Source organism: Physella acuta, unplaced genomic scaffold (assembly GCF_028476545.2).
Source record: "Physella acuta isolate Inbredline_101_S28 unplaced genomic scaffold, ASM2847654v3 ptg001000l, whole genome shotgun sequence".
NCBI classification, from domain to species: Eukaryota; Metazoa; Mollusca; class Gastropoda; family Physidae; genus Physella; species Physella acuta.
In genome coordinates, this window is record NW_026732517.1 from 44,933 (window position 1) to 62,155 (window position 17,223).

The window sequence follows — 17,223 nt, forward strand, 5'->3', positions numbered from 1 at the left end:
TTAAGCTGCTTATCAATGTCGTATATTAGTTTTAATATAAAGACACAGAATAAAAATGTATTTGTTTACTTAGAAGCGTTTTTGAAACGTTGCTTGTTCCTGTTAAAGCTTTTTGTTTGAAAAATAAAAAATAAACACATTAAAGAGATGATGAACGTAGGCTTCAAACTTGATTTTTTTTACATTAATGTTTCTTTATGAAAATCTTACCAGTACATTCACGAACGAAGATCTACTTTTCTTGCCTTTCGTGAGGAAAAATTCCTTGATTATATCATCATAGTCCAATTTGGAGGCAATGTCTTTTTCTATTGACAGAATCGACAAGCCACAGAGCGTGTCTTAAGACATCGTTGATAAATGTTCCCAATTACCCGTATCGTATATATCTTTTACGATCTTTGGGAATGAATTATTTTCGTCAGAATCATTTTCAGAATGGCCGCTTGATTTGTCCCTATTGTCGAGGTTCGTGGGGTTTGCAGCTGACAATAAATGACTCGAGGATTCATTATTACCGTCATCACCACAAATGGTAGTACTCTCATTGTAGTCCTTTTGTTATGTTCTACATTTGCAACATTGGAATCCACAACCAAATCAAAAAGCTTTTGTTGTTTAACGACTTTCTTTGGATAGTGTATGTACTTGTCCAACTCGCCTGCTCGTGTTTATCAAATTCTTCTCCTAAATTGCGTTTTCTCGCTTTTGATGCACCTGATTTATACTTGCGAAATCTATCTCTGTCTCTTGTAGACATGGTGTCGAGGAAAAATAGTGAAATCACTTTGAAGCAACGCTAAGGCTGTCCACTCAAAAGGGTGGAACACTGGAGTGGGTGGAGTTGGTGGGGTGAGATAAAGGATAACTGTACATTTAAATCTATGGGACGCCATACCCTAAGAAAAAAAATCTCCCAGTTCGAGTACTACGTTACTGGATCTCTGACCGCAGCCATTCAAGAGAAAGTGCGTGTTTATAGAGCGTCCACGTATTACATTACCGGTTTAGACCGCGTTCCCACAAGAGAAGGTTCGTGTCTATAATTAGAAAGTGAACCATGTGACAGCCAGCTTCAACTTATTTATGAGTTTCGCGACGGCATACTCAGACTTCCGGTAATTCAGGCGTTTGGGAAATCTGGAGAACTTTACCATAAAACGATCTCGGCCAGATGTATCAAACCGTATAGACATTATAGTTTGTTTGTTATCCCTACACTATTTTAAAACAAAAATCACTTTGGTCTTAACTTTTATACTGGATATCCCTACAATTAATTAAAATAAACATGTGCTTAAACACTCTACGAAAACCGTTAAAATTCACCAAAATGAATATGGATGTATAAAATCCCTTCAAAAATATAAATTAAATACAAGTATAATGTATTTATTGATGAACTGAACATATATAAAATGAATATGAACATAATTACTGTATGGATGCCTTTCAAACTTATCGTAGTGAATAAACATAATAACATAAAAGATGTCCCTACAGTGTATAAATTATGATGCCCGGTGCATGTCCCCATCCGCTCCCCCCCCCCTTCCTCATTTGGTCACTAACTGTCTACTACAGGCACCCCCGCCTTTTCACTAAAAAAGTGTCTTCAACGGTCCGAATACAAAAATATAAAATTTATAATAATACAAAAAAATATAAAATTTATAAAATCACTCCTGTATAAATGAATGTAGGTACCGTCAAGGGTAGCGAAAAGCTAACTAGGATGAGAAAGGTGCAGTAGAGTTTATGTGTCTCTACACACGACATAAGAAAGACCATATTGCATTTGATCCAAGTGAACTTTCCGTTCTGACTATCGGACTTGTTGAAGTACTTGACCATGACCTAACCTCGGCCATTTACCTGCTTTAAAAGCAATGTCCACCTTCCCTTGACCTCCCCCTTCCCTTGACCCCCCCCCTCCCCTTGACCTCCCCTTGTACCGCTACATCAGTGGCGTGCAGACCTATGTAGATGCCCGGGGCAAAATCATATATATATATATATATATATATATATATATATATATATATATATATATATATATATATATATATATATATATATATATATATATATATATATATATATATATATATATATGTATATATATAAAGCTTAGTTACAATCCGTTAAAAATTGTACTTATCTTAATTAAGATGAAAACGTTGACTACAGCCAGCTAAATCCAAAAGGAATGAATGGTTGGAACTTGGGGGGGGGGGGGGAAGAGGGGAGAGAATTGCCTGACGTGTCGTGGTGGGGAGGGGGGGGGGGCTGTGATGCACTACAAAAGAGTCTCATCCGGTTTTGTATTACCGCCCGGCACCGAGGGTACAAAAACGTCCGTGTCTACAATTAGGGCGTCGCGTCAGACACGCCTTTATTTATGGGATGTTTCTTTCTTGGCCTATTTAGGAATTCCTATAGTGTAACTAATACAGGTGAGAGTGTGCATTGAACTAGAGATGTTTCAGATTTTAAAAATCTCTAAACCACTCGGTCAAAAGGTCAATGCTTTAAGGAGATGTGATGCTAGGTACTCTAAAACATCGGCCCGTGTCTAACCATTCACTTCGCTATGTCAGACCCTCCCTACAACTTGGACGTGTATTCCCAAATTTAAAACCCGGTAACGCCTTCTGTCCAGTTCAGGTGGGGGGAAATCCATTAATGTTGACCATGGCCTGAACCCACCACCACATTTCATTACATCAATTTGGGATCAATTACTCTGCAGATGGCTCTACTATTAGTTGAAATAAAGCTGGGTCTATATTATGTGCCCCCAATTAAGATAATGATTAGTGCTTTGGGGTTGGTGAAAGTTGGTGTGGTGAGGTAAAAAATCACGCAGACTGTGCATTTAAATTTATGCTTATCGGATGAAAAAAAAACAGTCTCCAGATTCGAGTACAATAGGAGGTTTGTCAAAATTGAGGGAGGGAACAAAGTGACAGCCAGCTACACCTTTGTGTTTCTCGACGGGACTACCGGGCGGCCGTGAATGCCGGTAATTTAGACGTGTGAGACTTCAGGACAACTTTACAATGAAGTGAACTCAGCCCAGTGTATCAAAACAGTACGCACTTTTTTAGTTTGAATTTAATCCCTACAATATTTAAAAAACAAAAATCCATATGGTCATGAATATTATAAAGATCATAATTACAATAAAAATAAGAACAGGCTATGTGCTTAATCACTCTACGAATGCCGTTACGTCCATTAAAATGAATATGGGCATAATTATTGTATTGAAGCCCTACAAACATCATGCAATGAATAGAAACATAATAAAAATGTTCCGATAATATATGAAACGAACATGGGCATATAATTACTGTATGTATGCCCTTCAGACATTCAATAATGAATATAAGCAAAATAAATATCATCCGATAATATATAAAACGAATATGGGATAATTGCTGTAATTATATAAATACAAACGTGAATACAAGTAAATTACTTTAAAGATGCCCTGACGATATATAAAATGAATGCGGGCATAATAACTGTGTGGATGCCCTTCAAAACTATTATGATGAATATAAGCAAAATTACATTAAAGATGCCCCTACAGTGTATAAAATATAATCATGGGCTTTAATACTCTATGGGATGACCATAAGAGTATAAAATGATTATGGGCATGTTCTCTAAAAGATGCCCCTACCTACACTATACCTAAATAAGTATCAGATACTCTATTAATTGAAAGACTGCATACATTTATTCGGGGAACATCAATGACTACTATACCCCTACCCTTCACCAATGACTTTTGTTGATTGTAAATACACATTTCGGTGAATTCGGCAAATTGATAATTCTGCCTAGGTAGACAAACCTAAGAAGACTTTTAACTTTCCTAAAAAAAAAAAAAAATTTAAATTTTTTTTTTTTAATTTTTTTTTTACCCCGTTGGATGCCCCCTTGGTGTGGATGCCCGGGGCCTGGGCCCCCTCCGCCCCCCCCTCTGCACGCCACTGCGCTACATGGGCAACACCAGACTGTTCTCAACTCGCTGCCTGGGAGTTGCACCTCGTGATGCAAGACTCAATCATAACCGTCTCTCAGACTCGTGATGCAACACTCAATCATAACCGTCTCTCGGACTCGTGATGCAAGACTCAATCATAACCGTCTCTCAGACTCGTGATGCAACACTCAATCATAACCGTCTCTCAGACTCGTGATGCAAGACTCAATCATAACCGTCTCTCAGACTCGTCATGCAAGACTCAATCACAACCGTCTCTCGGACTATGGAGCCATGTATTGATTTATACCGACACGACCAAGCACTCTACATGACGGCGCCTTGCATTCAAGTCTCGTGGACAAGCAAGAACTGAGCAACAACAAACACGATACCATGGTCAACTTTTTATTTCCTGTCCCCGTTGATACAAGTCTAATAGGATTTCATTCAAGCAACAACAAACACGAATAACATGGGCAAAGTTATATTTCCCGTTCATGTGGGATTTAAAGCAACAACATACTCGATATTTTGGTCAACTTTTTACTTCCCGTCATTGAGTATCATGTCCGCGGCCTTCTCGCCTATCATGAAGGTTGCGGCGTTTGTGTTGGCCGACACGACGTCCGGCATGATAGAGGCGTCTGCTACACGGAGGTTCCTCACACCCTTCACCCTGTGGGGAGAGCAGATGGCGGGAAACTTTCAATTCCAGGAAATCGTAAAATCAGAGACTAACTTTTAAATATTTAACACAACGGCTTTAAGCTTGTTCCCTGTGATTTGGGTCACTTGATTGTCTTTAAGTTGGTCCCCTAACATTTTTTGTACCTTAATCTGTTGTCCACTACTGTTGTGACGTCATCAGTGGCGCCCATCTTGCACGTGCCGGCGGGATGGTGAGCTGTTGGAAATGTCAGCACATTTTTATATCGGTGAGAGATGAAGGTTTTGATCTAATCTTAGGGTTAAACCTGGAGATAAGCCTTGGACTGCAGGAAATTTCTATCGAAAACTTTATATTTAAGTTAAGGATTAGATCTCACCCCCGCCCCCAAGGCTCACCAGTAGATGCTAGGTGACGGTTGAAACAGTTCCAGTAACTGTCGCTGTTGTAAAGATGGCTGACACAGCTGGGCAGTGGGGCGGGGTCAATGACCGCCCCCAGCTGTCTCAGTGGTTCGGTGTCCACGATCTTCAGGGCGAGTCGCACACCTGGGGCAGTTGGAGAACACGAGAAGGGGGAGGATGTTATATTGTGGTGGTGGGGGGGGGGGAGCGTGCCATGCTCATCCATTGTCATGTCCTAAAACTGTCTTCTTACCCTCACACCATATCTTTACCAATGTCAAGATAATCTTGCACAGGTCAAGGACAGAATGTCAGGATGACCTTCAACCTATCAAAGTTTCCTATCCATGATCCATCAGGATCGGTTCACTGTCATGGAGGTTAGATCTCTTCTGTATTTTTCAATTTTCGAAGTACTATTTTGTGTCAAGTTCTTCTTGTTTATGTCAAGGTCATCTAAACTACGTCAATGTCATCTAACCTATGTCAAGGTCATCTCACCTCTAACGAGGTCATCCAGGTCCTGAGGGTCACTGAAAAAGTTGGGGTCGATGACCGGAGAGTCCAGTGGGTCAGACGAACGGAGCCGGACAGTACCCCGGCTCTTGGGTCGGAGCAGGCACACCAGGACCAGGAACCCTTGGCCCTGCTCCTGGAGCCTCCAGCTGTGGAGGAGCTGGAGAACAAGAGGCCGTGTAACAAGGAAACGAAAACAGCTGTGAAGCACATGTGTAACTATGAAACGACAACAGCTGTGAAGCACATGTGTTACAATGAAACGAAAACAGCTGTGAAGCACATGTGTAACACGACAGGCAGATCACGTCACGTGGGTACCTCGGTGGCTAAGCCGGGCATGACCTTCATGAACTTCATGTCCATCAGCTGCTCCACCAAGGTCAACTGTATATCGGGCTGCTGCAGGTGAGGTAGAGTTTTCAGGTGGGCGAGGCCGTCAGTCCCACCTGGTGAACTCAGGGGACCTGGAGAATCACAGGTTTTGTGTTAGATGGACAGTGAGATCACAGATTTTGTGTGAAATGGACGGTGAGATCACAGGTTTTGTGTACAGTGAGATCACAGGTTTTGTGTTAGATGGACAGTGAGATCACAGGTTTTGTGTACAGTGAGATCACAGGTTTTGTCAATTGTGTGTACAGTGAGATCACAGGTTTTGTGTTAGATGGACGGTGAGATTACAAGTTTTGTGTACAGTGAGATCACAGGTTTTGTGTACAGTGAGATCAGAGGTTTTGTGTTAGATGGACAGTGAGATCACAGGCTTTGTGTACAGTAAGATCACAGGTTTTGTGTACAGTGAGATCACAGGTTTTGTGTACAGTGAGATCAGATTTTTTGTGTTATATTGGACGGTGAGATCACAGGATTTGTGTTAGATGTACAGTGAGATAACAGGTTTTGTGTACAGTGAGATTACAGGATTTGTGAACAGTGAGTTCACAGGTTTTGTGTACAGTGAGATCACAGGTTTTGTGTACAGAGAGATTACAGGTTTTGTGTTAGATGGACAGTGAGATTAGAGGTGTTGTGTTAGATGGACAGTGAGATTAGAGGTTTTGTGTTAGATGGACAGTGAGATCACAGGTTTTGTGTTAGATGGACAGTGAGATCACAGGTTTTTTGTACACTGAGATCACAGGTTTTGTCAATTGTGTGTACAGTGAGATCACAGGTTTTGTGTACAGTGAGATCACAGGGTTTGTCAATTTTGTGTACAGTGAGATCACATATTTTGTGTACAGTGAGATCACATATTTTGTGTAGATGGACAGTGAAACCACAGCTGTATGACTGCCGACTCACGTGACTGGTCACTCACCCGTTCCAAAGGTCAAGTACTCCAGCTGGTGGTACAGTGTGGTACGTGGTAACCCGATGCTCGAGTTGGTGATCACAGAGAGCGCGGTGGTCACGTGATCATGGAGGTTCTCCCCCACCGGTAGGTCAGCAACCAAAGGTATCTGAAATACAGTTGAAAGTTACGTTTATAGCGTCTAAACGTTTCTTGGAACAATGTTCAGTGTTTCTAAATGTTCCCTGGGTCACTGCCCTACCTTCATTGACTCTAAATGTTCCCTGGGTCACTGCCCTACCTTCAGTGTCTCTAAATGTTCCCTGGGTCACTGCCCTACCTTCAGTTACTCTAAATGTTCCCTGGGTCAATGCCCTACCTTCAGTGTCTCTAAATGTTCTCTGGGTCACTGCCCTACATTAAGTGACTCTAAATGTTCCGTGTGTCACTGACCTACATTAAGTGACTCTAAATGTTCCCTGGGTCACTGCCCTACATTAAGTGACTCTAAATGTTCCCTGGGTCACTGCCCTACATTAAGTGTCTCTAAATGTTCCCTGGGTCACTGCCCTACCTTAAGTGACTCTAAATGTTCCCTGGGTCACTGCCCTACATTAAGTGTCTCTAAATGTTCCCTGGGTCATTGCCCTACATTAAGTGACTCTAAATGTTCCCTTTGTCACTGCCCTACATTAAGTGACTCTAAATGTTCCCTGGGTCACTGCCCTACCTTCAGTGTTTCTAAATGTTCCCTGGGTCACTGCCCTACATTAAGTGTTTCTAAATGTTCCCTGGGTCACTGCCCTACAATATATGACTCTAAATGATCCCTGGGTCACTGCCCTACCTTCAGTGTCTCTAAATGTTCCCTGGGTCAATGCCCTACATTAAGTGACTCTAAATGTCCACTGGGTCATTGCCCTACCTTCAGTGTCTCTAAATGTTCCCTGGGTCTCTGCCCTACCTTCAGTGACTCTAAATGTTCCCTGGGTCACTGTCCTACCTTCAGTGACTCTAAATGTTCCCTGGGTCATCGACCTACCTTCAGTGACTCTAAATGTTCCCTGGGTCACTGCCCTACATTAAGTGACTCTAAATGTTCCCTGGGTCACTGCCCTACCTTCAGTGTCTCTAAATGTTCCCTGGGTCACTGCCCTACATTAAGTGACTCTAAATGTTCCCTGGGTCACTGCCCTTCACTAAGTGTCTCTAAATGTTCCCTGGGTCTCTGCCCTACCTTCAGTGACTCTAAATGTTCCCTGGGTCACTGTCCTACCTTCAGTGACTCTAAATGTTCCCTGGGTCATCGACCTACCTTCAGTGACTCTAAATGTTCCCTGGGTCACTGCCCTACATTAAGTGACTCTAAATGTTCCCTGGGTCACTGCCCTACCTTCAGTGTCTCTAAATGTTCCCTGGGTCACTGCCCTACATTAAGTGACTCTAAATGTTCCCTGGGTCACTGCCCTTCACTAAGTGTCTCTAAATGTTCCCTGGGTCATTGCCCTACATTAAGTGACTCTAAATGTTCCCTGTGTCACTGCCCTACATTAAGTGACTCTAAATGTTCCCTGGGTCACTGCCCTACCTTCAGTGTCTCTAAATGTTCCCTGGGTTTCTGCCCTACCTTCAGTGACTCTAAATGTTCCCTGGGTCACTGTCCTACCTTCAGTGACTCTAAATGTTCCCTGGGTCATCGACCTACCTTCAGTGACTCTAAATGTTCCCTGGGTCACTGCCCTACCTTCAGTGACTCTAAATGTTCCCTGGGTCACTGCCCTACCTTCAGTGACTCTAAATGTTCCCTGGGTCACTGCCCTACCTTCAGTGACTCTAAATGTTACCTGGGTCACTGCCCTACCTTCAGTGACTCTAAATGTTCCCTGGGTCCGACCCCTGACAGCATCAGCACCTGAGGTGACCCAAAACTTCCGGCGGCTAGAATCACTTCCTTGGAGCACCGGACGTCAACCGGATCTGCCGGACTGGAATTCCGGATCAGCCTGACCCCCACGGCCGTCTTGTGCTCTATAAGGACCTGACGATCAAGAACCCACGTGACTCAGGGGCAGCGCAATAGGTTTCATTAAGACACTAGTCAGTCACAATCTACTTGCCCCCAGCATCAACAACCCAGTAGGACTGTCCAGCGGCTCGGTCAGTCTGATTGGTGACGTCAATACCTTATGTTAGTCGATGACGTCACTACCTTATGAACCAGTATGTCGGTGACGTCACTACCTTATGAACCAGTGTGTCGGTGACGTCACTACCTTATGAACCAGTGTGTCGGTGACGTCACTACCTTATGAACCAGTGTGTCGGTGACAATGTGCAGATTCTCCCTGTCTGCGACTGGCCACAGGTACGCACGTGCTGAGCTCCACCTCTCGCCCTTGTAGATGTTGCTCTGTGTGTGAGCGACCCCTGTCGACAAACACGTGCAGGAGGTCACACAAGGCTACGCGTTTTTACATACGCAACAGATAACACATCAAGTAAGAATTTATTCAACACTGTGAACACAACATGCGCTGTAAAAACTCAATACAACTATAAAGGCAAAACGCAAAAGGCAGTACACAAGACTAAATAAACTTACACACACAAAACAAAATAAAAATAATTTTAAAAATACACAACAATAACACAAAACATTTGTATTGTACTGATAGACCTTCTTGAGTTTCAGCGTTGTAGTCGGTCTCTTGAAAACCAAGGGACTTAACCGCATTAATGAAAACTGTGGCCAAACCATAGCCATTTAACTGGGTTATCTTTACTTGGCCATTGGAACCTCGGTATTCTACATCAAAACAAAAAGTGTGAAGGGTTTTTTTTAAATGTTGAATGAGTTGGAAAAGGGATAATTTAACATTTTGGATACGATTAACAGGTAAATTTAAAATTTGTAATTTAGAAGCTGACATTGCAAAAAAAAAAAAAAAACAACCTTTGTTTGCCAAATGTTTTGGGACTACGTCTTCTGATCTCATGAAAAACGGAAGTACGTCACGATAACTCCACCCTTCAGATCCTTGCTCCGCCCATCTGTCAAAGTCTAGTCTGTGACCTCGGCTCCATTGCATGTAATTAATTTGACTTGAGCCACCAAGGATCTTCCCACGAGGTATGTAAATTCTCTAGGGTAGAAGTTCACAAGTAAGGTCCCAGTTTACTTTGTAGCAAAGAAACTTGATGTTGCGCCTGCTACCCCATCTCTCCGATAGTATGTTAAAGCCTTTGGCAGTAGTTAAACTTATCCCCACAAGTCTACCCTGCAGTGTTTCCTTCAGAAATATCTCCGGAACACCCCCCCCCCTCTCCCAACCTGAACATGTCCACCACTTCCCACGGCAAAATAAAATAAAAAATTCAATAAAAACATTCAATAAGAAGGGTGTCCTTGCCCTCCCCATCCCTTGAAGCTTTATGTCTGTCAACCCCCCCCCCCTTCCCAAAGTATAATGTTCGAAGGAAACACTGCAACCCTAACACATCTATATATAAATCAACAAAGTATTGCGACAGTCTGCTGTAGGGTATTATAACTATAGTTGTGGAGTAGGGGAATGTGTGTAGGTTAAAGGCTAAGGCTTTAAAAAAAGTGTAAATGAGCTGAGGTGACCAGATGTAGAGGTGGGGGGTTGAGGAAAAAGACATCCAGACAGAGAATAAGTTAAAACGGTCATAGAGAAAGAGGGGGAGGGGACACGTGACACTAAGAGAACCACCGGTCAAACCTGACCCTCCAGACCGAGAGCCGCCTGCTCCTGGGGCCGGCTGTACAGCTTCCAATCGAACCGGCTCAAGAATGTTTCCGGCACCCGGGCCGGCGTGTCCACCTCGGCGTGGCTGACGTCACTGGGTCCGGCCTCCAGTAGCAGCACCGTTCTAGAACTGTTCTCGGACAGTCTGGCAGCGAGAACACACCCAGCCGTCCCCGCCCCCACTGAAACAACACATTGGTTACAATACAGCTTTCTCAATGGCTGAACAAGTCTATGAACTAGCCAGGTTTTTTAAGAACGGAGAGCCTCGTCGGCATTAAATGAAAGGGTAAACTTTTCATGTACATCTCAATATTCGGCGACTTTGCTCGCTAGCTTTGGTGGGTTATAATTTCAACTTTGTAAACTGTAATTGTAGAACACGGCACTAGAAGAGAGTGTGTGTCAGTGTCACTAGGTCGGGTATCACCCGGTGCGGAACTTCTTGGTGTCACACCCCCCCCCCTAGAAACTAAGTGTATATATATATATATATATATATATATATATATATATATATATATATATATATATATATATATATATATATATATATATATATATATATATGTGTGTGTGTGTGTGTGTGTGTTTGTGTGCGTGTTTGTGTCGGCCTACATAAGCCTATAATTTAAATATATACCACATTCGGGTACATGTATGTGTATAACCACCCCCCCCCCCCTCTTGTAATAATTGTCGATTTGTACTTTAAAGACTATTTAACTTTAAGTTATAACTAAAGGGTCTGTACATTTTGCAATATTTTGGCTTGGTGTCACCCCCCTAAATGGTGTCACCCGTTGCGGTCCGCACCCCCGCCCCGCCCTCGCTACGCCTCTTGTGTGTGTGATTGTGCGTATGTGTGTGTGTGGTGGGGGGATAGGCTTAGTATGCGTTATTTACAAATCTCTGTTTAATGTAACTGAACTGGCGGACAAGTTAATAATGTGAACCAAAACCAAAAACAACTGGATAATCTTAAAACGTATTCAAAAAGTATTTACCTATAATATAATCGTAGGAATCCAAAAGTTTGTCTATGTGCTTGTACGTTGGTCTTCTGTAAACATAGCTTTGGTAGAGATAAAATGACAACACGGCCAGCAGTACAATAATGATGTTCCAAAATCCCATTCTTGCTGCTGTATATTGAAAATAGAAAAGTATTTTTAATCTTGAGTGCGGGAAAAGCATGACAAGTTGTAATGAGATAAATCAATGCAATGTATCAGCAATGATGTTTACAGTTACATATTTTAACAAAGAGAGTTGAAACAGACTGACAACAGATCACCTTACACACACACGTCTGCTGCGCTACTGTCGTGTGTGGGTACTGTGTTTCTTCCAGACTTTTTTTCTACGGGGGGGGGGGGCACTTGAAATTTTCGGGGGGGGGGGGGGGGGGCGGTAGACTTTCTTCGGGGGGCGGAAACTGTTAAAAGTATATATTTTCTAGATAATTTTCATTTCGTTCGGGGGGGGGGGGGGGGGTGGTAGACTTTCTTCGGAGGGGGGGGGGGCTAGATGAAACTCTGTGTGGATAATGTGTGGGATGTGTGACAAATTGAATGTGTGCTTGGGTGAACGCAGTGGCGTGCAGACCTATGTAGATGCCCGGGGCAAAATCAAGCGGAAGATGCCCCCATAAATATATATATATATATATATATATATATATATATATATATATATATATATCATTTATTTTAAAAAATGTACTTATCTTAATTGAGATGAAAACGTTGACTAACAGCCAGCTAAATCCAAATGGAATGAATGGTTGGAACTTGGGAGAAGGGGGGGGGGTGGAAGACAATTGCGGGACGGGTCGTGGTGGGGAGGGGGGCTGTGATGCACTACAAAAGAGTCTCATCAGGTATTGTATTACCACCCGGGACCGCAGGGACAAAAACGCTGTCCGTGTCTGCAATTAGGGCGTCAGATACGCCTTTATTAATGGGATGTTTCTCTCTTGGCCTGTTTAGGTATTCCTATAGTGTAACTAATACAGGTGAGAGTGTGCATTGAACTAGAGATGTTTCAGATTTTGTCTCTAAACCACTTGGTCAAAACGTCAACTCTTTAAAGAGATGGGTGATGCTAGCTAGATACTCTGAAACTATCTTAACCTTGAATATAACAGAAGTGTACCTTGGTTGGCTAAGGGGTCATCCATTTATGAAGTCCACACATTTTTGGGATTTTGGACCCCCCCTCTTCCCTGTCCACAAACGTCCACTTTTGACGCCCCCCCCCCCATCCCGTGGACGTCCACACTGACTATAAGTTTTTGCATAATCTTCTTCCACTATTACTCAAGCTACTGCATTAAGTGTGTATATACTCTGAGTGTATATAGTATTACAAATACTGGTACAAATGTGTTTTATTGTCCTTCGTGTCCCACACCTGAACAGGGACAGCGTGCTAACCCCCCCCCCCCCTCCACCCCTCTCCCGTCTCACAACTGAACTGGGATGACCCCGCCTACCTAGAGAAGTGGTCGCCTGGTATTTGACCTGGGATGCAAATGTGGGGACACTTGTAATTGGATATCTTATTGTATTCCAGGTTAAGCCAGGGCATAGACCCAAGCTGGGTGGTTAAAGGGCCAGAGAGATAGGATAGTTGAACTTTAGCTTCGCTAGGAAATATTTTTCTTTCACACTACCAAAAATAATGTTAGATTTAATGTGTGGACGTCCACATTGGGCCAACCCCCCCCCCTCCCCCTGTCCACACGCGTCCACAAAAGTCAATTTTTTTCGGACCCCCCCCCCCCCCCCCCCCGTGTGGACGTCATAAATGGATGACCCCTAAAGCTGCCAGCTTAAAAAAACATTTCTACATCGGACTGTGTTTAAAAATCCACTATGCTATGTCAGACCCTCCCTAGGCTTGGACGCGTTTTCACAAATTTAACACCCAAGTACGCCTGTCTAGTTCAGGTGGGGGATAATCCACTAACGGCTTCCATAGCCTAAAAACCCACACCGCATCCCCACATTTCATTACATCATTATGGGCTCAATAACTCTATAGATAGCTCTACTATTAACTGAAATAAAACTGGCTCTGCATGTGCTCCCAATTACTTTAAAGAAAGCTCTACTCAGAGTTAAAAACTTTAACTTTAACACTACTTAAAGCATGCTCCTCCTATTTGTAAAAATCAATATGGGCGCAATTATTCTGAATGATATCATTACAATGTATCGAAAACAATATGTTGATTCGTATTCTTAAGACTGACGCTAATGTGTATCAAAAACATTATATGGGCATTCTTATTCTTAAGTATGCTTATATAATGCATGAAAAAAAATATATACTAATGGCTGCCAGTGGCTTAGCTACCGTAAAGCTAGAGTAAGCAAGGCATAGGAGCACAAGGCAAATAGGGGCCATTTTCCTTCTTTTAAAAAGTTAAAACTTTTACATTGGAATTTTGATATTTATTTTATATAAATAATTTTTTAAAAATTAATGAAATCAAGTTTTTTTTTTCTACTGTAGAAATAATTTAATTTAAAAAAGGCCCCAAGTCCTTTCTTAGTGTACAGGCAGTGGCATTCAGTGTGGGGGAGGACGGGCGACTAACATTAACATTGTTAATTTTTGCATAGGGGACCGAAAATCCTAGCTACGCCACTGAATGCTGCCCATACAATTTAACAAAAAAAGTTATTACACTGCAAATGGCCATATATTTCACCAAAGATGCCCCAAAAAATTATAATAATAATATGGGCATCATTACCCTTTGGATGCCCTTAAAATGGATAATAATGAAGAAGTACATTAAAAAATAGCTTTAGAGATGCCCCCAATGTTAACAACGATGATTGGTGTAATTACTGTTGCATGTCCTTCGAGTGTAATACATGAATATAAGCTTAATTACTTTCAAGATGCCCCTACAATATATAAAATGAAGATGGGCATACTTACTGTATGGATGCCTTTAAAATGTATTATAAAGTGAAGTGGGCATATTAGTAAATGCTCATAAAATATATTATAATGAATATACGAATAATTACTTTAAAGATGCCCCTACAGTGTATAAAAATAAATATGATTTAATTACTCGACGGATGTCCTTGAAAATGAGTATAACGAATACGCGCATATTACTTTAAAGATGCCCTTACAGTGCATGGGAATAACTTGGTCACAAGTACTCTAAACGATGCCCCTACACTATACTAAATAAATATGACACACATTTATTAATGGAATATCATTGACTTCCGTAGGACTACCCTTCACTGATGCCCGCTGTTTCTATATAAGTTTTGCCATACGGACAGTGTAATGTTAAAACGGCTGACAGACGATTGAGTGTACAATTGTTTTGAGTGAGATCGCAAAACATATGGAAAGTTACGATGACACCATGACACGACATATCACAACAGTTTTTAAATTACTAAAAAAAAAAAAAAAAAAAAAAAAAAAAATTAATTAATTAATTAAATTTTTTTTTTTTTTACCTCCGCTGGATGCCCCCCAGTGGTGGATGCCCGGGGCCTGGGCCCCGTCCGCCCCCCCCCTCTGCACGCCACTGGGTGAACGACATGGACATTATCACAACTGTACACGATGTGTTGTTTTGTGTGTTAAAAAAAACAACTTCGACTAAGACGACTTGGTTCAATCGGGAAATCCTGGTTCAGGGGAGAGAACTCTAAAACAAGTACCAAAGGTCAAAAAAGGCTTAAGTAAATTTTGTATTTACTGTCGGTCATTAAAATAAAACTCTAATTTCCCGATTGAGGTATTCACGCTAAATGATAGTATTTTAAAAATCTTCAGTGTAGGTCGTATCTAATATTATGATCCGGAATCGTGGGTTTATATGTGGATATGAGGATAATTAATTCGATATGGGTTAGAAATGCTAAACTAAGGTTTTACCTAAAGTATAAAGAATAAGTTGGGTAAAATCACGATATAGCTTCGGTTATTATTCCGGAATTGAACAGCAGGAAAAAAACAAAACAAAAAAAAAACCAGTAAAACCATGGCGTAGTCTATCGAGTCGTTCCGAAAACCATCGGAAATATTGTAAACCTTAATTTATTTGCCGCCATATTATTTTTAAAACATAATGTTTTAAAATGTACAAGGATTGAATTGATTTTAGTTGCAATTTAAATACTGTTTGGCTAATTATTTTGTATTTCTAATTATTTTATGTGTATGTGCTAATTATTGCTGCTACTAAACATTGTTATTGTTCTTCTTACTACATTTAACTGGAAGTAAATCTAATTTATTTATTTATTTTACTAACAGATCTAGATGATCTAGAACTAGATCTAGTGGTCGCAAATCTTCTAAAAGTTTTTTTTTCGTGTTTCTTTAAAAAAAAAAAGCATTAATTCATTAATAATATTTATTAATAATATTTAGATTTACTAATTTTTGCTAATTTTCTGTCAATTAAATATCAAATTAAGTGAAAACATTAATTTAATGCACTAGACTTTATTTTTATTCAACGGTCAAATAAACTATGATTTACAGTAACGAGTGTTACCGAAACTCAACAAATACCAGATAATTTCCGACGCTATTATTAGTATATCGTGAGATTACCATAAGTTGATCTAGATCTAGAAATCTAGAGTATCTATTTTTAAAATATCATATAAATTCAATAAGTATATTATATAATGATTGTACTAATAAATAGTAGCATCTAGATCTAATAGTATCTAGATTCTAGCATCTAGAATTTTTTTAAAATTTATACTATCTCACGGCTAAAGCTCTCGAAGTGACTTGCTAAGATGGCGGCGCGGTTTCGTTTTTATTGTTAGAGGGAAAACCCAATGATTTTGAAGCCATTGCCAATTTTAGTAATCGGAATTACCCGTTTCTTTTTAAGTCTGTTAATCAAGAATAGTAAGGTGTAATTTTGACTTAATTGCTTTATTTATCTCACGAGTGGCGCTTTAGCTTGTGTTTTTTATGAATTTTTTTTTTTGCAACCTTTTATTTAACTCACTTCCTCCATCTGTCGCCAGTCTGTCGTCAGTCTGTCTGTCTAGATCGGAACGCCCAAGCGAAATTGCAGGCACTTGTACCTGATAGATACAGTTCTTAGTTGGTACGTGGTTCAAGTCATGAAGACAATGCGACATGACATTAAATTTGACTTAATTGGTTGCCTAATTAATTTTTTATGAATTAAGAGGGGAGGCTCCGGTATAAAAAAAACATTTTAAAAACTCGTTAGAAAACAGTTATTTCTTTACAGCTTTATTAAAATGTATGCATTTCCACTTTAAAAAATTGGTGGAAAAATCTTGGTAACTATGACGACAGCGCCCATCTTAAAAAATTAACCTATTGTAGGTTTTCCACCATTCATAAAATATTATATTTTATGCCCAATAAATAATTAATTCATAATCTTCTTCCATATTTTGGGGTAGGCCTACTCAGCTAAACATTTTAAGTGCGTAACTTCAAAATAATTTATTATGAATTTTTTAAATGTGTGACCCTTCAAAACACTTAAGTTTAGGGATATTTGGGCATTAAAACTTGTG

At 40.7% G+C, this 17,223-nt stretch overlaps 1 protein-coding gene across 4 annotated transcripts; it reads right to left on the reverse strand.

Annotated features, from left to right (window-relative positions):
* Positions 1-4,389: 4,389 nt before the first annotated feature.
* LOC131954456 (glucose dehydrogenase [FAD, quinone]) lies at positions 4,390-16,474 on the reverse strand. Of its 4 annotated transcripts, none has more exons than XM_059318146.1 (13): positions 16,430-16,474; positions 11,662-11,799; positions 10,628-10,836; positions 9,838-10,027; positions 9,562-9,690; positions 9,190-9,311; positions 8,746-8,922; positions 6,912-7,053; positions 5,909-6,054; positions 5,573-5,747; positions 5,066-5,215; positions 4,832-4,904; positions 4,390-4,676 (listed from the first exon to the last, which is right to left on the reverse strand). In XM_059318146.1, the coding sequence occupies exons 2-13, from the start codon at positions 11,789-11,791 to the stop codon at positions 4,544-4,546; spliced, it is 1,776 nt and encodes a 591-aa protein (XP_059174129.1). In that variant the 5' UTR covers positions 11,792-11,799; positions 16,430-16,474; the 3' UTR covers positions 4,390-4,543. The 4 variants fall into 4 exon arrangements, with proteins under 4 accessions (XP_059174129.1, XP_059174128.1, XP_059174132.1 ...); XM_059318145.1 differs by having other exon boundaries at positions 16,421-16,474; XM_059318149.1 differs by lacking the exon at positions 16,430-16,474 and adding an exon at positions 15,157-15,213.
* Between the last annotated feature and the right edge of the window lie 749 nt (positions 16,475-17,223).

What these genes read in the sequence shown, in the direction of transcription:
- LOC131954456 (XM_059318146.1), bottom strand. Translation starts at nt 11,791, where the DNA reads ATGGGATTTTGGAACATCATTATTGTACTGCTGGCCGTGTTGTCATTT. An exon ending in CCTGGATGACCTCGTTAGAG is followed by an intron (nt 5,216 to 5,572) that starts GTGAGATGACCT and finishes CAACTGCCCCAG; the next exon opens with GTGTGCGACTCGCCCTGAAG. An exon ending in GTAGTGGACAACAGATTAAG is followed by an intron (nt 4,677 to 4,831) that starts GTACAAAAAATG and finishes CTCTCCCCACAG; the next exon opens with GGTGAAGGGTGTGAGGAACC.